At 39.6% G+C, this 22,455-nt stretch overlaps 1 protein-coding gene across 3 annotated transcripts in view; it reads left to right on the forward strand.

The window, feature by feature from the left end:
* The window catches only part of AFF3 (AF4/FMR2 family member 3), a 566,812-nt gene that overhangs the window by 497,228 nt on the left and 47,129 nt on the right, over positions 1-22,455 (forward strand). For all 3 annotated transcript variants that reach the window (XM_042981179.1, XM_042981181.1, XM_042981180.1), the window contains exon 12: positions 19,817-20,003. In XM_042981179.1, coding sequence (XP_042837113.1) covers positions 19,817-20,003 — 187 coding nt within the window. The remainder of the gene's footprint in view (positions 1-19,816; positions 20,004-22,455) is intronic.

Here is a 22,455-nt window from a genome sequence, read left to right on the forward strand (position 1 = left end):
CAGAAGGGACTTGAAAATTCTTTGAAAACTCTTAAAAATTATTTTGCTACAGCAGTACCATCAAGACAGTGAGAAAATATTTGCAATTTGCATATCTGATAAGGGACTTTTATCCGGAATATATAAGGAACTATTACAACTCAGCAATGAAATTTTTTTTTAAGGCAAAGGATTGGAGTAGACATTCTCAAAAGAAGATACGCACATGGCCAATAAGCACATGAAAAGATGGTCAATAGTATTAATCATCAGGGAGATGCAAACCAAAGCCACAACAAGCTCCCACTTTACACCTACCACTATGGCTAGAATCAAAAAGATGGATGATAAGAAGTGTTGGCAAGCAGGTGGAGAGATTAGAGTCCTCATACACTCCTGGTGGGAATGCAAAATGGTGTGATTGCTTTGGAAAACAGTCTGGCAGTCCCTCAAAAGATTAAACATAGAGTTACCATAGGACCTAGTGATCCCACTCCTAGGTATAAACTCAAGAGAAATGAAAATGTGTGTCCACACAAAACTTGCACAGGAATGTTCATAACTTTATTCATAATAATAAGTGGAAACAACCCTGTGTTCATCAACCAATGGATGGGTAAACAAAATGTGGTATATCCATACAATGGAATATTGTTCAACCACAATATTGTGCCAATACATGCTACAACATGGTTGATCTGTGAAAACGTTATGCCAAACGGCAAAAGCCAGTCACCGAAGACCACACACTGGTTGCTTCCATTTATATGAAATGTCCCGAATAGGCAAATCTGTAGCAAGAGAGAGCAGATCAGTGGTTGCTGAGGGCTGGAACAAAGGGAACAATGGATGAGGGAGATGACAATTGCTGACAACTGCTAGTGGGTACAGGATTTCTTTAAAGGGGGCAAAAATATAGGAAAATTAGATTGTGGTGATGGTTGCACAACCTTGTGAATATACTAAAACACATTGAATTATACACTTTAAATGGGTTAACTGTGTGGCATATAAATTATATCTCAGGGAAGCTGGTTTTAGCGTTTTTTTTTTTTTTCTTAAGTAATCAGGGAGCTCGGGTAAATTTTTACTGCCACATGGATTATAGAGTTCCCTTGAGGGCAGCAGTGCGGGACTGCACTGTGTAAAGGCCTCCGTGAACTGAAAATACATACAAGAAAATTTAAGAACTGCATGAGCAAGTCCAAGGGTGGCAGGATCTGTCATGTGCTATTGCTTTAAAAGACTCTGAAGTGCTTGAAGGTACCAGAGGTGCCCTTCACAGTAGAACTTCTCTCTTCCAGGACTCATATTGAAGCTTGGAACTCAGTGGGGTGCAGTAGGCCTTGCATGTCCCCACAACATGATTTCACCTCTAGAAGCAGTCCCTATACAACCTGCCCGAGGATAGGGTGAGAAAGAAGCTCAAGGGTAGCGTTAAATTATGACAGCCAAGAATCTCTCCACATTCTGTTGTAGATCAGGTGGCTGAAAAACAGTCGCGTGGGGAGGTTCCCTGCCCACATCCAGCACCCGCAGGTCAGGGAAAATCAACACACTGAGGAAGTCACAAGAGCTGCATTTGTCTTGTGAGCAGATCACATGAGATACTGCTGAGGTCATTCATCTGGATGTCTGGCTCACTCTTAGCAGCTGGAGCACAAACACCCGCACCTGGCAGCACCCTCTGTACCTATCAGCCAGCTAGCTCAGCCTCTCAGAGGCCAGTGCCCTTCCATTCCCACCTTGTCTCCCCGTACTCCCACCCAGATGGCCTTCTTCTAACGTGTGATTCAGCTCTTTCTGCCAGGGGAGTAGTTGTGTTAATGGGTCTTTCCAGCTCTCTGGCCCTTTGGTACAGGCCCTCGAGAGCCACTGCCACATTACAGCTCCCATCCCAATTGTCAAGAGAAGTATGTTGAATTCCCTGCTTTGAGGTATTCTCTGGGCCAGGAAGGGCTTTCCAACTCCGTGTCTCTAGTGGTACCACTCACCTGACTATAAAAGAAGCAAGTTTGTGTCGCCAGAAGGCAACTGCTTCCTGGCACGGTCTCTCAAACAGTGTTAACTACAGGATGGAAATGCACCTGTGAACTGGTCTTGCATATTGGTGCGGTACAGAGGTGGCCTGGCCAAAGCAGTGCAGGGATTTCTGAGAAGCATTCCACATGGGGACCAGCCAGCATCCTCTAGAGCCCTCACCCATCAGGACTCCCAGCTTAAATGCTTGTCTGTCACACAGGCAAAATGTGCAGATGTTTTTCTGCTTCCTAGTGATATTTACACAGACACACTCCACCCCCACCAAGAACACTTGCATCTGGAGAGGGACAAGAGGGTTCCACTCCATTCAAAGCCATCAGTCCAGAGAAGATAGCCAGCTGGAAAATGTTCTCTGAAGGGCCTTTATTTACAAATAAATAAATATTATTTTAGAAACAGACAAAAACTACCAACAAATCCAGGAATATTTAGCAACCAATGTATATGTGTACATTATTGTATTTTTTCTTTTTTTGTGTGAAATGCCTTTTTGCTTGCTTGGGCCACATGTGGGTCTTTATTCAACTGGAATTAAAACCTTGTCCCAAGTACAACCCAGAGTTCCAAGCCATAGGGTTTTTTTGTTTGTTTGTTTGTTTGTTTTTGGTCTTAGTGCATCTAGAACATTCTTCATCCATTCTAAAAAGAAAATATGATAAATCTAAAAGTAGGACCAATGTCATAACAAAAGAATTTGTATTCCTTAGTAAATATTATTAGTCACATAGTAATCCTGTAAACTCAAGAATCCTAAACTTAGGAATGTTTTAGTGCTATTCAGGCAGATTCTCCAAGCCAAAGCACACATCTAGGGGAAGCAGAGCATCAGACAGCTGGTTTAAGAATTAATGGCTTATTGTCATCTATAACATTTGATGTCATAAAATACGGAAATCCAGGAAATGACGCAGGCCCCATGAGGTGACATCTGTGCTCTCTGGTGTCTGAAACTGATGATCAAGCCCTATGGCCCAAAGCTTTTCAAAAAATTGGAATTTGGACATTAGTTCCTCATTCCCTTTAGGACTATGTAAATGGTCCAGTTGGCTGATCAGGAAGATCTCTGGATTCTTTGGTTTGTAACAGAAGAATTCCATATGCTACAATAGCATCAGCAGTCAAATATGAGGCACAATTTATGTCCAAGTGTATTGGCCTCCTATATTACTGGATTTCTCTCTTGCTAAATGTGGCAAGTTCTGTTAACTTTTATCCTTCCCTAAGACCAACAGAAGGTTTCAGAGACCTTTGGGATAGACATAGTTCTGTATAAGTCTTCTTTATGGCCATAATCCCTTCCCCAGGCCATTCCTTATTACCATCCCATCCTAGTTCACAGTAAATGAGCTGTGCTGCCTGCCCCTTCCTTCTCACCTTCACCAGATTCTTAGTTGAACCCTAAGATTCCCCACTCAGACTGAAGCCATCCTACTCAAATTACTGACATATACTAAGCTACATCTGCCATTTTTATTTTTTTGGACCCAAATGTAATGTTTATCTTTCTTAAATGTCATTTTTTATGGGAAAGCAGTCTTCTAAATAGCTATTTGATCAAAGGAGAACTTTACTATAACAATCCATTTGAAAGTGAAGAAAATAAAGGGACACCTGGGTGGTTCAGTTGGTTGAGTGTCCAAGTTTGTCTCGGTTCATGATCTCACGGTTCATGGGTTTGAGCCCCACATCGGGCTCTGTGCTGACAGCTCAGAGCCTGGAGCCTGCTTCAGATTCTATGTCTCCCCATCTCTCTGCTCCTCTCCAGCTCGCATTATGTCTCTCTTTCTCTCTCAAATAAATAAATAAATAAAACATTAAAACTTTTTCAAAAAAAAAAAGTAAAGAAAATAAAAACACAATGTAATGAGAATCATCACCTGCAACCATAGATATACTCAGAGGCAGAGTGATAACCCCAAGTGCTTCCACTATTGAGAAAGAATTAAAATACCTGAAACAAGCCCTCAACTCAAGAAGTGTGTAAAAGTATTATAAAAGAGACCCGAAAAATATAGAAGGAAAGCAAAGCCAGAAAATACTACAATTATTATACAGATTGAGCTGTTTCTTTGAAAATAAGATAGACAAACTTTTGACAAATATAATGAAGAAAAAGGGAAGAGAAAGCAAAATTTAGGTGAAGTTCTGTATTAGACGCCATGGTGTTTAAGAGAATATTCTAAAATTTTGTGAAATAAATAAACTTGAAAACACAAACTGGGCATCTGGATGGCTCAGTCCGTTAAGTGTCCAACTCTTGATTTCAGCTCAGATAGTGATCTTGTGGTTTGTGAGTTCAAGCCCTGCATTAGGCTCCAACCTGACAGCATGGGGCCTGTTTGGGATTTTCTTTCTCCCTCTCTCTCTTCCCCTCCCCTGTTTGCTCTCTCTCTCTCAAAACAAACAAACATTTAGAAAAAAGAAAGAAAGAAAAGAAAAATTAAATAGAATTTTTTGGAAAAAAATGTAAATTAACAAAAGCAACAATAGAATAGACAGAACCAAGAACTAAATTATAAAAGATACCAAAGAATTGTCATTCTGAAAACCTCTGTGACTAGATGATTTCGTGCTGGCAAGTTCTAAACTTTGTAGGAACAGATAATTCTCATACTATTGAAACATTTTTAGAACACCATCCAATTTATTCTTTCAAGCTAACCTCCCCATAATGCAAAACCTGCCAAAAATTGCCCCCAAATATAAAATAGTTGAATGTAGGTATATGTCAGGTTCACCTATAAATTATAGATTCTCTCAGAATTCTAAATAAAATATTAGCAAGCTAATTTTGATGATATATTAAGAGAATCATCTTTCACAATCAAATAGACATGAAAAGGCCAGCATGTGTTCTATTGGTGAAATATTGAGAAATACAGAAAAGTTCAAAAAATATTTAAGCCTCAGGGCACCTGGGTGTCTCAGTCAGTTAAGCATCTGGGTCTTGATCTCAAGGTTGTGACTTCAAGCCCACAATGGGGTCCATGCTAGGCATAAAACTTATTTTTTTTTTAAATTTAAACCTCATAATTCCACCATCCAAAACTATCCACAGTTAACATTTAAATATATATCCTTCCAGTGTTTTTTTCCGTGTGTGTGTGTGTGTGTGTGTGTGTGTGTGTGTGTATGTGTGTGTTTGTATGTGTGTGTGCATAATGTATATAATGTATTTGTGTATGTATATGTATAATGTATGTGTGTATCTATATAATGTATTTATGATCATGCTGCTTTGTAGCATAAATAGACTGTCTGGGAAAGACCACACACATATGCCCTCTGAGGTTAGATTAGGTCCTCATTTTATTTGCCAAAGGATATAAAAGCACAGCTGAGGCACCGGAGCCCCACAGAGCTGGAATAGGTACCTGTGCACAGATCCCCAGGTACCCCTAGAGCTTCTAATAGGGTCCTCATACCTTGGTCCCTTTAAGCTTGAACCTCACATAACTAGTTAGTCAGGAAGATTTACACAATCTGAATGCTGAATAATCCCATTGAAGAGCCTGTTTGTAGACATTGGGAGCATCTGATAACCTTAAGTAAAACTCAGTCGGCAAAACCCCATCCTCTCCCCCAGGAAAAAAAGCAGAGTCAACACTTAGGTGTTCCTGATGAGTCTCTCTGCCCTCAGATGACTAGCATACTTGGAAAGCCCATTTCCTCAAAAATATCCCGTGAGAAATTTTCATAAAGTAAGTATTCTGCTAATATATTAATGAGGACTGCATAACACTAAAAAGTATTCCTTCATAAAGGTGTATCATTATTTATTTAACAATCTCCGATTGTTGGGCATTTGGGGTGTTTACAAAATCATTCCTATTGCAAATAATGTAAGAGCATATATTCTTTAGATAAGTGTTTTTAAACATCCCTGATTATTTTCATAGAACAAATTTCTAGAAACAGCATCTCAGCTCTGTTTCTTATTAGGAATCTTATTGTCCTCACCTACAAAGAGGCAGAATAGTATCTACCCTATAAGGAGGCAACAATGGTGTAGAGTAACAAAAAAAATACTTGAGGGAAGTATTTTCCAATTGCCAAGTCACTGTTTTATGTTGGGACGTGGATATTTCCCTCCACTTGAATACTGGGTAATCCATTCTGACTTATTTATAGAGCTTTTCTTTGATTTTCTAGATTAATGAAAAATGTGCAGTTTTTGCATTGTCAAAAAGTAGTATTATAACCTACTTTACAGTTTTCATAGCTGATTTCATCTACTTTTTATGACTCTATACTGTTTCTGATTGTTATAATTTTTCCTTGAAGAAGCCTGGAGCAGCTGACTCCTCTATTCCAGGCTCTGTGCAATATGGAATGTCTGTCAACTGCCTCCTCTTCAGACACACACACACACACACACACACACACACACACACACACACACACACTATTACTCTGATGTGGAGCAAAGTAGGTTCTTTTTTTTTTCCTGAATCAAATATAGCATTATTTTTTTAGGTATAGCTGGTATACAATACCCTGTTAGTTTCAGGTGTACATAATAATGCGATAGTTTTATACATTACCAAATTATGTCCATGTTAAGTCTAGTTACCATCTGTCACTACACAAAGTTACTATAGTATTATTGGCTATATTCCCTATGCTGGACATTACATCCCTGTGATCTATTTATTTTATAACTGGAAGTTTGTACCTCCTAATCCTCTTCATCTATTTGCCACCAATCACTGCCCCCCTCTGCTGTTAATCAACAGTTTGTTTTCTGTGTCTGAGTCTGTTTCTGTTTTCTTTTGTTTGTTCATTTGTTTTGTTTTGTTAGATTCCATATGTAAGTGAAATCATAGGAGATCTTTCTCTGTCTGACTTGTTTCACTTAGCATTATACCCTCTGGGTCTGTCCATGTTGTCAAAATGGCAAGATTTCATTCTTTTTTATGGCTGAGTAATATTCCAGTGTGTGTGTGTTTGTGTGTGTGTGTGTGTGTGTGTGTGACATCTTTTTTATACATTCATCTATTGATAGACACAGGCTGCTTCCATATCTTGGCTATTGTAAATAATGCTGCAATGAACATAGAGGTGCATATAAATCTTCAAATTTGTGTCTTGGTTTTCTTCACATAACACCTAGAAGTGGTATTCCTGGATCATATGATAGTTCTTTTTTTTAGGAACCTCCATACTGTTTTCCGTAGCGGCTTCATCAGTTTACATTCCCACCAACAGTGTATGAGAGTTCTCTTTTCTCTACATCCTTAAGAACACTTATTTCTTGTCCTTTTGATACTGGCCATTGTGACAGGTGTGAGGTGATCTCTCATTGTGGTTTTGATTTGCATTTCCCTGATGAGGAGTGATGTTGAGCATCTTTTCATACACCTATTGCCATTCAGATATCTTCCTTGGAAAAGTGTTTATTCAAATTCTCTGTGCATTTTTTATCAGCTACTTTGTTTTTTATATTCAGTTGTATACATTCTTTATATATTTTGGAAACTAACCCCTTATCGAATGCATGATTTGCAAATATCTCCTCCTATTCAGTGGGTTGCCTTTTAATTTTGTTGATGGTTTCCTTCACTGTGCAAAAGCTTTTTAGTTTGATGTAATCTCATTTGTTTATTTTAGCTTTTGTTGCTCTTGCCTGAAGATATTGGTCCAAAAAAAAAACCAACCAAACAAACAAATACTGTGAAGACCAACGTCAAAGAGTTTACTGTCTGTCTGCATTTTCTTCTAGGAGTTTTATGGTTTCAGGTGTTATATTCAAGTCTTTAATCCATTTTAAGTTTATTTTTTATATATGTAGTGAGAAAGTAGTCCAGTTTCATTCTTTTCCATGTAGCTGTCCAGTTCCCCCAACACTATTGAAGAAACTGCCTTTTCCCCATTGTATATTCTTGCCTCCTTTGTTATAGATTAATTGACCATACATGTGCAGGTTTATTTCTGGACTCTCTATTCCAGTCCATTAATCTATGAGTCTGTTTTCATGCCAGTACCATACTGTTTTGGTTACTATAGCTTTGTAGTATAATTTGAAATCAGAGAGCATGATACTTCCAGCTTTGTTCTTCTTTCTCAAGATTGCTTTGGCAGGGCACCTGGGTGGCTTAGTTGGTTAAGCATCTGACTTTGGCTCAGGTCATGATCTCACAGTCCATGAGTTCGAGCCCCATGTCAGGCTCTGTGCTGACAGCTCAGAGCCTGGAGCCTGCTTTGGAGTCTGTGTCTCCCTCTCTGCCTGCCCCATCCACACTCATACTCTGTCTCTCACTCTCAAAAATAAATAAACATTTAAAAAATTAAAAAATAAGATTACTTTGGCTATTTAGGGTCTTTTGTGGTTCCATACAAATTTTCAAATTCTTTGTTCTAGTTCTGTAAAAATTGCTATTGGCATTTTTGTGGGGATTGCACTGAGTCTGTAAATTGCTTGGGGTAGTATAACCATATTAACAATAGTAATTCTTCCATCTGTGAGCACAGTCTATCTTTCTGTCTATTTGTCTCATCTTCAGTTTCTTTCATTAGTGTCTTATACAGAGTACCTGTCTTCCACCTGGTTAGTTAAATTTATTCCTAGATATTTTATTCTTTTTGATGCCATTATAAATAGGATTATTTCCTTAATTTTTCTCTCTGGTGCCTTGTTATTAACATACAGAAACACAACCAATTTCAGTATGTTCGTTTTGTATTCTGCAACTTCACTGAATTCATTTCTTAGTTCTAATCGTTTTTTGGTGGAATCTTTAGGGTTTTCTATAAATATCTGCACATGGTGACAGTTTTATTTCTTCCTTTCTGATTTGGGAGCCTTTTATTTCTTTCTTGCCTAATTATTGTGGCTAGGATTTCCAGTACTAAGTTGAATAAAGGTAGCAAGAGTGGGCATCCCTGTTTTCTTCCTGATCATAGAGGAAAAGCTTTCAGCTTTTCACCATTGAGTGTGATATTAGCTATGGGTCTGCCATATATGGTCTTTATTGTGTTGAGGTATGTTCCATGCGCACTTTGTTGAGAATTTTTATCATAAGTGGATGTTGAATTTTGTCAAATGCCTTATCTGTACTACTGAAGTGATCATAGGATTTTTATCCTTCATTCTGTTAATGTAGTGTATGTGTTGATTAATTTACAGATGCTAAACCACCTTTGCATCCCTAAACTTGACCATGGTGTGATTCTCTTAATGTATTGTTGAATTCTGTTTGCTAATATTTTGTTGAAGGTTTTTGCATCTGTCTTCATTATGGGTATTGGCTGTAATTTTCTTTTTGTGGTGTCTTTGGTTTTGGTATCAGGGTAATGCTGGCCTCATAAAATGAGTTTGGAAGCATTCCTTCTTCTGCTTTTTTGAGTAATTTGAGGAGCAGTACTAACTCTTCTTTAAGTCATTGGTAGAATTCACCTGTGAAGGCATCAGGTCCTTGACTTTTGGTTTTTGGGAATTTTTAAATTACTAATTCAGTTTTGCTACTTGTAATTGGTCTATTCAGATTTTCAATTCTTCATGATTCAATCTTAGAAGGTTGTATATTTCCAGTTGTCTATCTACCTCTTGTAGGTTTTTCAATTTGTTGGCTTGCACTTGTTCATAGCACCCTCATGATCTTTTGTATTTCTGTAGTGTCAGCTGCAACTTCCCCTCTTTAATCTCTGGTTTTATTTATTTGGGCCAACTCTCTTTTTTTTCTTGATGAGTCTGGCTAGAGGTTTATTGATTTTCTTTATCTTTTCAAAGAACCACCTTTTAGTTTCATTGATCTTTCAATTTTTTTAAGTCTCAATTTTATTTACTTCCACTCTGATCTTTATTATTTCCTTCCTTCTACTAACTTTAAGCTTTATTTGTTTTTCTTTTTCTACTTCCTTTAAGTATAAGTTGGATTGTTTACTTGAGATTTTTCTTGTTTCTTGAGGTTGGCCTGTGTTGTCCTTAGGATTGCTTTTGCTTCATCCCATAGATTTGGGGAATTTGTGATTCCATTTCATTTATCTCAAGGTGTTTTTTTAATTTCCTCTTTGATTTCTTCATTGATCCACTGGTTGTTTAGTAGCATATTGTTTATTCTCCAAATGTTTGTGTTTTTTCATTTTCTTCTTGTAATTGATTTCTAATTCATACAGTTCTGCTCACTAAAGATGCTTGATATGATTTCAGTCTTCTAGAATTTATTGAGGTTTATTCTGTGACTTAGCATGTGATCTATCCTAGATAATATTCCATATGCACTGGAGATGAACGTTTGCAGATAAAATATTCTGTATGTGAGTTCATCTGACCTAATGTGTTAAGGCCAATGTTTCCTCATTAATTTTCTGCTGTATGATCTATGCATTCATATAACTGGGGTTTTAAAGTCCCCTAATATTATTGTATTACTGTGAATTTGTTCTTTATTTCCATTAATATTTTCTTTATATATTTAGATGCTCCTACGTTGGATGCACCCAAATAAATATATATTTATGAATGTTATATCCTCTTCTTGGATTGTCATCTTTATCATTATGTAATGCCCTTCTTTGTCTTTTGTTACAGTCTTTGTTTTGAAGTCTATTTAGTCTGATATGAGTATTGCTACTTCAGCTTTCTTTTTATTTTTATTTGCATGGAATATCTTTCTCCATTCCTTCCTTTTCTGTCTGTGTATGTTTTTAGGTATGAAGTGAATTGCTTGTAGACAGCATATAAATGGGTCTTGGTTTTTTTACCCTTTGAGCCACTCTGTGTATTTTGATTGGAGCATCTAGTCCATTTACATTTAAAGCAATTAATGATAGGTATGTATTTATTTTCTTTTTTTTCATTTTTTCATGGATTTTTTTGTAGTTCTCATTCTGTTCTTTTGCTTTCTTCCTCTGTGATTTGATAACTTTCTTTAGCTTTATGTTTGTGTTCCTTAATCTTTATTTTTTTGTGTATCTATTGTAGGATTTTGGTTTGTGGTTTCCATGAAGTTCATATATCTTAACCCATATTGTCCTATATATATAGCAGTGTATTTTAATTTTTTTTAATGTTTGTTTATTCTTGAGAGAGAGATAGAGTGCGAGTGGGGAGGAACAGAGTGAGAGGGAGACACAGGATCAGAAGCAGGCTCCAGGCTCTAAGCTGTCAGCACAGAGCCCAATGTGGAGCTCGAACTCACAAACTGTGAGATCATGACCTGAGCCACAGTCAGATGCTCAACCGACTGAGCCACTCAGGCACCTCTGTAGCAATGTATTTCAAACTGATAATTACTTAAATTTGAATGCATTCTAAAATCCCTACACTACATTTTATGTTTTTGACATCATATTTTACATCTTTTTATTTTTTGTATCCCTTAACTATTTATTGTAGTTATAGTTGATTTACTATTTTTGTCTTTCAATCTTCATACTAGCTTTCTTTTTTTTTTTTTAAATATTTTTATTATTTTTGAGACAGAGAGAGACAGGGCATGAGCAGGGGAGGGGCAGAGAGAGAGGGGCACACAGAATCCGAAGCAGGCTCCAGGCTCTGAGCTGTCAGCACAGAGCCCGACGTGGGGCTCAAACTCACAAACCGTGAGATCATGACCTAGGCCGAAGTCGGACACTTAACCGACTGAGCCACCCAGGCACCCCCATACTAGCTTTCTAAGTGGCTGATCCACTGCCTTTACTATATATTTGTCTTTAACAGTGAGGGTTTTTTTTTTAACCAGTGAGTTTTTTTTCTTTCATATATTTTCTTTTTTCTACTTGCACCCTTTTCTTGTCTACTTAAAGAAGACCCTTTAACATTTCTTGTGAGGCAAGTTTAGTGGTGATGAACTCCTTTAGTTTTTGCTTATCTGGGAAACTCTATCCTCAATTCTGAGTGATAATCTTGACAGGTAGTGTTTTTGTTTTTTTTCCCCTTTTCAGAACTTTAAATATATCCTGCCATTCCCTTCTGAACAGCAAAGTTTCTGCTGAAAATCAGAGTTCTGATGGGGTGATTTCCACTATTCAGTCTTCCAGGTCACTAATTCATTTTTCTGTGTCATCTAATCTGCTGTGATTCCCTCTAGTGTATTTTTCACTTCAGTTATTGTATTCTACAACTCTTATTGGTTCTTTCTTTCTTATATTTTCTCTTTGTTGAAATTCTCACTGTGTTCCTTCGTTCTTCTCCCAAGTTTGATGAGTGTTTATATGACCATTACTTTGATCTCTTTACCAGGTAAATTACTTATCTCTGTTTCACCAGGGTCTTTTTATGGTTTTATGTTGTTCTTTCCTTTGAAACATGTTTCTCTGTCTCTTTATTTTGTCTTACCTTCTGTTCGTTTCTATTAATTAGGCAGAGTAGCTACCTCTCCCAGGTATGAAGGAGTGGCCTTGTATAGGAGTATCCCCTGTGTAGACTGCATGTGTCTGGTAGCTTTGGCAGGCCACTGGAACTGGAGCAGGTGCAGGCCAGGGGTTCCCAGAGCATTCTGCATCAAAACTGTCCTGATGGGATGGCTGCAGTTGGAGTGAGCACAGGCCAAGAAGTCCCACACTGGGAGCTAATGGAGGCCAGGGCATCCTAGGGCATGCTGCACCAGAGCTTCCCTGGCAGGACAGAGCAGGCATGAGCAGTGGTGTACAAGGGTGCACCATGCCTTGGCTGCCCTTATGGGATGGCTGGAGGAGAGCAAGTGTGAACCAGGACTTCTCTGGACTTATCATGCCAAGGCTACCTTGGCAGGATAGCTCAAACTGGAGCAAGCATGGGCTGGTGGGGTCCCAGGGCATGCTGCATGGGGCCACCTAAGCACGATGGCTGGAGCTGTAACAGGCATGAACCAGGGGCTCCCAGGGCGTGTCACGCTGGGGCCTTCCTGGGGGTACTGCTAAAGCTAGTATAGGCCAGGGACCTGGGACACAATGGGCAGCTCTAGCAATTTGGCTAGAGTACGTCCATCCTGCTCACCCACGCTATCAAGATGGAAGAGGAACATAAAATGTGGCACTTGCCATCACCCCCAACCCTGGAGAGATTTCCAGAGTTTCTACCCATTGACAGATGCTCTCCAGTTAGTAAGTGGATTTCCTTCACTTTGGTCTAGTTGCCACTGTTAAACCACTATTGTTTTGCTGCCCCAGGTGGGTGAATCTGCCCTGTGGGCCCCTTAGGGATAACCCTCCCTACTGTAGGTCACCGTGCTAGGAATTGCATTCCATTATTACTGTGTTTCTGTCTCACCTACTTTTCTCTGTGTGGTCCTTCTACTGTTTCCTGTGAGGATTTCACTAGGCCCTCAGTTCTTCTTCAGGAAGAATTGCTCTATCTGTAGGTATAGAATGAGCAAGTCCATGGGAGGAGGTGAGTTCAGAGTCTTCCTACACTGCCATCTTGGTCCACTCTCTTCACAAAGTGGATTCTTAACAAATATCACACCAATATCATGCCTTTCTCTCATACCATTTACTCTGAACATAACTTTTAAGTACTTACCTTTTCAACTTTAACATTTTTACAACCGTTTGAGTCATTTTTCTCACAATGGTATATGCATTCTTTGTGATGGACCTTTCTAGCTTTGGTACATAAACTATTAAAATCTGAGCTTAATTTCCACTATAAATGGTTGTTAAATAATGAACAGGGACTGCAGCAGACACCCGCATGTTTGTTTCATTCATCAGCTTTTGATACAATTAACCAGAACAGAGGTTGGAAGTATTGAGAGAGAGTTCCTTTCCACGTGGTAAATATCACATAGGCCATTCCCATTCTGGAACAAAATACTGACGTACTTTTCCCAATTCCTTCTGCTAAGTACAGCTAAGATCTTTAGATATTATAAAACAAACAAGTCTGTAAGACAGAGAGAAAGCAGATCAGCTAGGGACTTACGGCCCAAGAAAGGCATGGTGGTTAGTTCACTAGGTCTTCATTTTTCCTCATATAGCCCAGAGCAGATACTGGAAAGGCCAGCAACCTGGAAATGCCAACAGGCACAAATTTAAAAAAATAAAAATAAAATCCCCAAGAAAGCCAGCTCTCTCTAGTAAGAGAACCAGGAAGCAGGTGTCCTAGCAAGAAGAAAACTTTTAGACAATAGCTGCTGTGTTCCAGTCAAACACCATGGGGGAAAGAAGTGACCACGTTTCCACCCTCATCAAGAAAAGGCAAAGTTAGGAGCCTCGAATTCCTTCCCCCCACCCTGCCCAACTGTAAAGAGATACCTCTCTGCCCCCTTGCTGGTATTGTGTTAGTGGATGCCTGCTAAACCAAGCACTTTTACTGAAATGCTAAGTCTTATAATACCAAAAATGTTCAGCATACAATAGAACATCACTAATCATATCAAGAAACTGGAAGATCTCAACTTGAATGAGAAAAGACAATCAACAGATGCCAATAGTGGATGATCTAAATATTACAACTGTCTGACAAGGATTTTAAAGGAACCATTATAAAATGCTTCAACAAGCAATTAGAAACACACTTGAAACAAATGAAAACATAGAGTCTCAGCAAAGAAATAAAAGATATAAAGAGAAATCAATTGGCAATTGTAAAACTGAAAAATTCAATAACTGAAATTTTAAAATGCAGTGAATGAGCCCCAAAAGAGAATGAAGATAACAGAGAAAAGAATTTGTGGTCCTGAAGATAGAATGATAGACATTGCCAGTATGAACAACAGAGAAACATTTTATACAGAACCAGCGGTCCTATCAGTTTTGTATTTTGGAAGATAATTTCAGCAATGGTGAACCTCCTGTGCCGTCTTTTACCATTTTCACTTCTCATAATGTAGTTATAGTTTTAGACTAATTAATATGAATAAAGATGCTATCAGAAAAGGAATATTGTTGCCAGGGCACTGATCACACTTTGGAAATCAAGCATTTGGGAATCAGTACAGAGTGTTGAGTGAGAAAGGGCTGTCACCTCTTCTAAAATACCATCATCTGGCCAGTACAAGTAGAGTGGTCACAGGAAGTGAGGCACCCTGCTAGGCATCACAGCTGTCCACACGGTGCCAACCAGGCAGAGAGCCTTTCACATGTGAGTTGAAAGCTTGTGACAACTTTGGGTATGTATCCAGGCCCCACAATACACTTGGCAGGCATGAGCACCCTTCACTGTGAGATCCGGGATTTGTCATTTAAGTTGCAGATCTTTTCTTTTACTGTCCTTCAGACTTCACCCAGGCCAGATTTGGAAAGGAATGTGTCACTGCAGGGAAAGGAGGGAACACAGCAACAGATCATTTAGAATCAAGCTGAGACTCTCTCAAAGGTGTCTTTGGTCTTGACTGTTCACAAACCAGCAAAACATTGCATAAAATCAAAATATAAAAAGTAAATAAACCATCCAAGAGAGAACTGTGCTTAAATTATAGCAGAAAAAATTTAGAGCACATTTAAAGCAATATTCTCTGAAAGGAAAAAGTATTAAAATCAGAAGATCAAACAAATATCCATTGATAGATAATGGATCAGGAATATCTATATATCTATAGATATATAGATATATAGATATATATCTATATCTCAGGAAGATATGTATATACACACACACAGACATATATATATACCCACATACATACATATATATACATATACACACAATGGAATATTACTCAGCCATCAAAAAGAATGAAATCAGGGCGCCTGGGTGGCTCAGTCGATTGAGCATCCGACTTCGGCTCAGGTCATGATCTCGCGGTCTGTGAGTTCGAGCCCCACGTCGTGCTCTGTGCTGACGGCTCATAGCCTAGAGTCTGTTTCAGATTCTGTGTCTCCCTCTCTCTCTGACCTCCCCCGTTCATTCTCTGTCTCTCTCTGTCTCAAAAATAAATAAACGTTAAAAAATAAAAAAGAATGAAATCTTGCCATTTGCAATGATGTGGTCAGAGCTAGAGTGTATTGTGCTAAGTGAAATAAATCAGTCAGAGAAAGACAAATACCACATGATTTCACTCATATGTGAAATTGAAGAAACAGATGAACATAGGGGAACAGAAAAAGAGAGAGGGGGGAAGCAAATCATAAGAGACTCATAACTATAGAAAACAAACTGAGGATTGCTGGAGGGGAAGTGGGCAGGGGACAGGCTAAATGGGTGATGGGTATTAAGGAAGCCACTTGTTGTGATGAGCACTGGGTATTATATTTAAGTGATGAATCACTAAATTCTACACCTGAAACCAATTTTGCCATATATGTTAACTAACTAGAATTTAAATACAGACTTGAAATTAAAAAAAAAAAAATCCTATGGTAAAAAAAAAAAAAAAGTTGGAGGATCACAAGAGGTGCTGAAATCCCTTTAAATATTTTCTTTATTGGGGTGCCTTGGTGCCTTAGTTGGTTAAACGTCTGATTTTGGCTCAGGTCATGATCTTGCGGTTCGGGAGTTTGAGCACCACATCAGGCTCTGTGCTGACAGCTCAGAGCCTGGAGCCTGCCTCAGACTCTGTGTCTCCCTCTCTTTCTGCCCCTACCCTGTTCACACTCTGTCTCTCTCTCAAGCATTAAACATTGAAAAAAAAAAATTTTTTTTTAATTTTCTTTATTGGAAAAGAGAGATTATAACCCTTTTGAAAGGTTAAATCCCTTTTTTAAACTCATTAACCCAATGATAGATTTTCTCTATTGATTTTTTCATTCAGTAATCACATGTAAATGCCCCATTATGTCCCAGGCACTGTGCTAAGTTTAATGATGCAAAGACTTTTATTCCATTATCTCAGTAATGTTGTCACATCTGCAGACTCAATGGCACTGTCTTCCTGAAATGACATAGAGGTCAAAAGCTCTCCTAAATATTGTCCAGGGCTGTGTCATCATGTCAACCGATCTGTGTTACCATTTTAGGAAAAAGTTAATTTTTAGTTAAGTTCATATTTTTTTAATATCTTTGGTATGGAAACATGACAACTAGTTGGCACACTAACGTGCTCAGTTTGCAACTTCAAATATGTTAAGCTTGAAGTCTTCTTTCCAGAAGATCTTTCTGGTACGTCTTTTTCCATCTTCTCGATTCCATGACTCCCAAGAGCCCTCCTAGTTTAACTGCTCTCAGCCTTCTATATTAATATTAGTCTGCAGTGATGACGGTCCCCAGCTTCCTCCTCTGTTGTGCCCCCTCCCCTTCCTGCTGCAGCAGCCCACAGAGACAAAGCAGCTTCCTGCATTCATGGCTATAACATTCGTTATGCCAAGGCCAGATCGACTAACTGTCCCTCAAGGACCTGCACTAAGACTAGTTACTGGAGCAGCCTTCATGGAGGTTAGAATAGTTATCTTGATCCCTCAGCTGGAGCCATGACAGTCTTTCCAGGCTCCCATCCTTGACATGGATTGTTTCTGGTGACATATTCTCTACCCAGACCATTGAAACATGAATATATTTGATTCTGACCCCAGAAGCATGGTAAGCCTCACAGCCTTACAACCAAAGCATGAAGGAAAACCTAAAAGTCCTGGCTGTCTCAACTGTTTTCAAAACAAATAATAGTTATGCCAGTAAGACTGTCATTTTAAGTGAATTTCCTAATTTAAGGAAGGAAAACATAAAAGCATAAGGCTTTTCTGCCAGTCTTCTTCAGATCAGAGATTCTTTCTCCTTGGGCTAGTATGTCTCATTACTCCAAGACAGCAGTCATAAAAGGAAGGCAGCATGGTAACTGTTTAATGGACATTTTCTCAGAAATTAAAGTGCCGCTTTTCAAAAGACAGTCAATCACTTTGTGGTGCAGGCCCCAGGGAACTGCACACACATTGCTGCTTCTGCCACACACACAACGCCCAGGTACACACAGCACCAGCATCACATGTTTTTGTTGTTTGAATTAAAGCAAGTAGAATGTACTGCTCAGTGATCAAAGCCTTTGACATATAAAATCAATCAAAATGCTCTTTATTCATCATAATTTCCCCATCTTCAGCAAATGCCATTCCAAAGTATGGCAGGGAGACCTATCTCTTTCTTCCAATATGTGTTGCTTTGGGGGTTTTGTTTTTGTTTTTGTTTTTGTTTTTGTTTTTGTTTTTGTTTTTGTTTTGAGTTTTAAGGTTGGGGGTTGTATTTGGGGGAAGTGGTATTGTTTAGTTGTTTGGAGTTTTTCCCCCAGTGTTTTGGGGCCTACTGACAAACTATTATGGATCTCAGATGTTCGTGTTTGGTTAGGATCTATAGCTTTTTTTGTTTGTTTGTTTTATGACCCCACTGATAGTAGCCATCTGTACAGGAAAAATGGATTTTGGTTCATAAAGAAAGAAAGAAATATTACAGCCCTTTGATCGTTAACTTTCCCTTCCCCACCTTTTTCTAAAGATCCAGGATTCCTCCCTCAGCACCAGACACGAACGATAGTCTGGTAAAGAAACCACTACACCTCAGGCGAGGCATAAATGTGCCTATGTTGTCTGATGTTGAAGAATTTTGTCAGACAGTAGGTACAGACCATGACATTGGTGAAAGAAATAAAAACCACTAGGGAAGGTTATGTTCCAGCTCCATTTTCCTCAAACCCTGCAGTTCAAACCGATGCCTCTATTTTCCGCTGTATCCTACAAGATAGTTGCTTGTCATTCTTCTAAAGAAGCAAGGCTCCAGTGAATATTAACCCCCCTTCCTGCCCCCATGCTGAGGATTTATGAGAATCTGTCTTTGGGCAAAACACTAGTCCAGGATTTAAGGGGTGGGTGAAAGGGTCCTTCACCTTGTCCAGGCTGCTTTGCACTTAAGGCCATAAACGCTGACAAGTTCCCCCACCCCTGGCCTTCACTAATGTCCAGTCCTGATGAAGCAGTATAGTCACAGTTGGAAGTGGCCAGCAGATATTTGCTGACTCAGCATTCAAAAGTGATCACTGCATTTCCTGGGTTCAGAATTTGACCTCAAAAGAATAGATTCAGGCATGTTGCAATACAGTTAATAAAGGACTTTGAAGATGTTGAATATGATGTGAATACTGAAACTTTCTTTTTGGCTCGAGCACTCCTTGGGTGCATATGTGCTCTTTGAATTTTTGTGGTTAATTACCATTAGAAAGTGTCAATTTTTCCTGTTGTCTTTGAGTATATAATGACTTCTGGCAAATTTCAGAATGGATATGAATATTGAGCATAAATTTGAAATGCTATTGCTATAAGCCACTGCACTGGGGTTACATTTTAAAATCTGGAATATATAAAAATGTGTAAGGGATGGATCTTTAGTTCTTTAACAAAGAGTTCAAAGGAAAGTTACTGTTTATAAAGTAAGCCAGCTCCTACAAAGACTCCAGCAGTCAACTCCATGGGCAGGAAGAGGTAGGAAACAGGACTGTAACTTTGATGATCCCACAGTCTCCAGAACCTTCCAGCAGGCCATGAAAGCACAGAGAAGAATGCTGTGCCCTTCCTCATAGCCCACTTCCTAAAATAAAGCAAACAGACATTTTCAATCTTCACAAAATATTTCAAGCATTTTGGATTTCCTTGCATTTTTGTAGACAGTTGGATTCTAGAGGGTGCATTTGCAAAGCCATTCCCAGAAACAGTCATTCTGAAATGACAGCACCCTCCTTTCTAAAATGGCCACCAAATAACTAATGCCAGGCTATCACGGGGCACCAGCTTTCATTCCCAATTATATTTTTATATACATTTTTTTTTTTTTTTTAACCATTAGGAAGCCATTGACCCGATGATGGCCCTTCATGTTCCAGGTGATGGTTGACAGACGTGCAGCCTGTGTGCTTCTTCTCTCCTTGGGTCGAATGACAGCTTGCTCGGTGGTGTTTCGTGTTTGCTCACTTGGTTTTCCTTCCCTCTCCTTCCCGGGGGCCTCGTGGGCTGGCAGCGCCGTGGTCCAGCAGGCCAACTGCAGAGCCTCTGTGCCTTCCAGCAAGGGCAGCAGCAGCGGCAGCAGCAGCGGCAGCAGCAGCTCCTCCAGTGACTCAGAGAGCAGCTCGGGATCTGACTCGGAGACGGAGAGCAGTTCCAGCGAGAGTGAGGGCAGCAAGCCTCCCCACTACTCCAGCCCCGAGGTAAGAGCCTGAGCCCCTCCCGCCGCCCTCCGCGCCTCTCTCAGTGAGCACAATAAATCCCCTGGAGTCTGGTTCTCACACCTCCCGCCCTCCCCCACCCCACCCCTCTTCCTCAGAAAGCGGGACTGGCCTGGAGGCTACCACCGCTTGGCAGCCTGTCAGGGTTTGTTTGGGTTCATCATCTTCCCCACTCTGTCCCCTCCTCACAGTTCTCCTAATTACAGAGCTCCCTTTGAAGTACAGACACTTCGTCTTTCATTGTCCAAAAATCTCTGTCTCAACTTTCGGTATGCTGTACACATCACTGCCTGGAAATAACCTCTAGATCAGGTCTCCCTAATAACTAGGAGGCAATAACTAGGCAGGGCAGTTCACCACCTGGGAAGAGTGACCACCCATAAATCAGGGGCAAAGGAGTGTTATGGATTAGACATGCTTAGAATCCTATCTTTTTGCAGTTTGTCACGGATTAGAGGAACAAGGACTATAAATATTAATAAAACCTTCTTAACTGCATTTTCTTTGTGAAAATATAAAAAGAAAAATTAGCATCAACCTACAAATAATAATGAAACCTTTATAGCTATGATGAGTATCTATGTGGAAAATTTAGGTGCCTCATATAAAAGCATTATAAGGTACCAATAAAAACCATTGCTATTCCTACTTTAAAGGGGAAAGGGGGCGGGGCACCTGGGTGGCTCAGTCGGTTAAGCGGCCGACTTCGGCTCAGGTCATGATCTCGCGGTCCGTGAGTTCGAGCCCCGCGTCGGGCTCTGTGCTGACAGCTCAGAGCCTGGAGCCTGTTTCGGATTCTGTGTCTCCCTCTCCCTCTGCCCCTCCCCTGTTCATGCTCTGTCTCTCTCTGTCTCAAAAATAAATAAACGTTAAAAAAAATTAAAAAAAAAAAAAAAAAAAGGGGAAAGGGGGAAATTAAAGAGTAATTCAGTGCATGGAGATTCTCGAGAGAGGGTTGAAGGAAACTTCTCAAGTCCCTGGAACTGTAAGGGTAGACTTTGATTGCTAAAGAAAGAATAAAATACAGTTTCTCCTTGGGTGTGTAAACATTTGGCATTACCATGGATCATAGGATTTAAGTTTTTTTGCCTACAGCCCTCTGTACCACTTTGGGGACCAAATTTCTAAATAGGCTCTGAAATAAAACCGAAGTCACTTTTGCAAACCCTGGCAGTGAAAGGGGAGCACTGCTAAGGGCCTGCAGGATCTACGTTGCCAGCTTTGTACCTGTGACTCACGACATCATCACACCCAAAAGCAACTGTGTTTTTATCTGGAGTTCATAGACTGGCTCCTAAATTCCCTCAGGTTTTTCCCCTTCCAGTCTCCTCCTCTCAGGAGGCTAAGGCTTTTTGCAGAAGCATTGAGAATTTCCCCTAAGTGCTCATTTCCTATAGTACCTTTCTGCTCTTCACTGAGATCTCTCCATTCGTCCCAAAATAAACCATCTCTCCATCTCTCCTGCCTTTTTCTCTCCTTTCCATGATGCTTACCTCCTCCCCCATCTCTCTCTATTTCTGTCTCTGTCTCCCAATATAACAGGAAGGCCCTTAGCAACATCAACCTATAAACGCCACAGGTTGATATAACCCTGACTTTCCAGAATCTAAATTGTTATTCCTTCTTCATAATTTCATTCATTCACTCACTCATTTTGTTCATTCCACAAATATTTACTGAGCATCTGCCAAGGGGCTTAGCTCTGGAATACAGCAGTTATCTGACAGGAGAGGTCCCTGTCTTCAGGGAACTGGCATTCTAATGGGAATAACTTGAAACAAAAAAGTACAGGAGTGAAACAAAATAAGGAGTTGAGAAGCCATCCTAATGCTATAATTTGTTGAGAAATTCCAGAATATTTAGTTATAAGAAATAACTGGGTACCAGGGACATGGCAAAGGGCAGTGGAGATGCATAAAAAGTGTTAGTGTCCGTGAACAACCCTTCCTCCAGTCTCTTTGTGACTTTGAAGGTTAAATTCATGAATGTTGGGTCTTATTTTCATGCTGAAATGTGAATCCTGGAGCTTCTGGATGAGGCTAAACCTCATCTAAGAGAGGTACAGTTATAAAGTGCTTGGAGGAAATTCTTTTTAAATGTCACTAGATAATTACAAAGACTTGAACTTCTTGGTGATGAAAGGAAGCTCTCGTGGAGGAAGCTTCCAGCAGCTATCCAGGGCCCCTCACCAAGGAAGGGAGCGCAAGTCTACTACAGCAGGCCTAAAAGTTTAAGTTGCCTAAAGCCACAGAGTTTCAACTCCCTGCTTCTCTGTGCAGAGGGAATGCAGAAGTGACAAGCTATGTATTAGCCACGATGCCTGTTACTGCTGTCTCCTGGAAAATGTATCAGTTGGAGTAAAAGTAAGATTTAACATTTTCCCTGAGATGAATACAGACACACACCCTTTAAAAATAAAATGAGTCTGCAGAAT

This window comes from Panthera tigris, chromosome A3, assembly GCF_018350195.1.
Source record: "Panthera tigris isolate Pti1 chromosome A3, P.tigris_Pti1_mat1.1, whole genome shotgun sequence".
Lineage (NCBI taxonomy): Eukaryota > Metazoa > Chordata > Mammalia > Carnivora > Felidae > Panthera > Panthera tigris.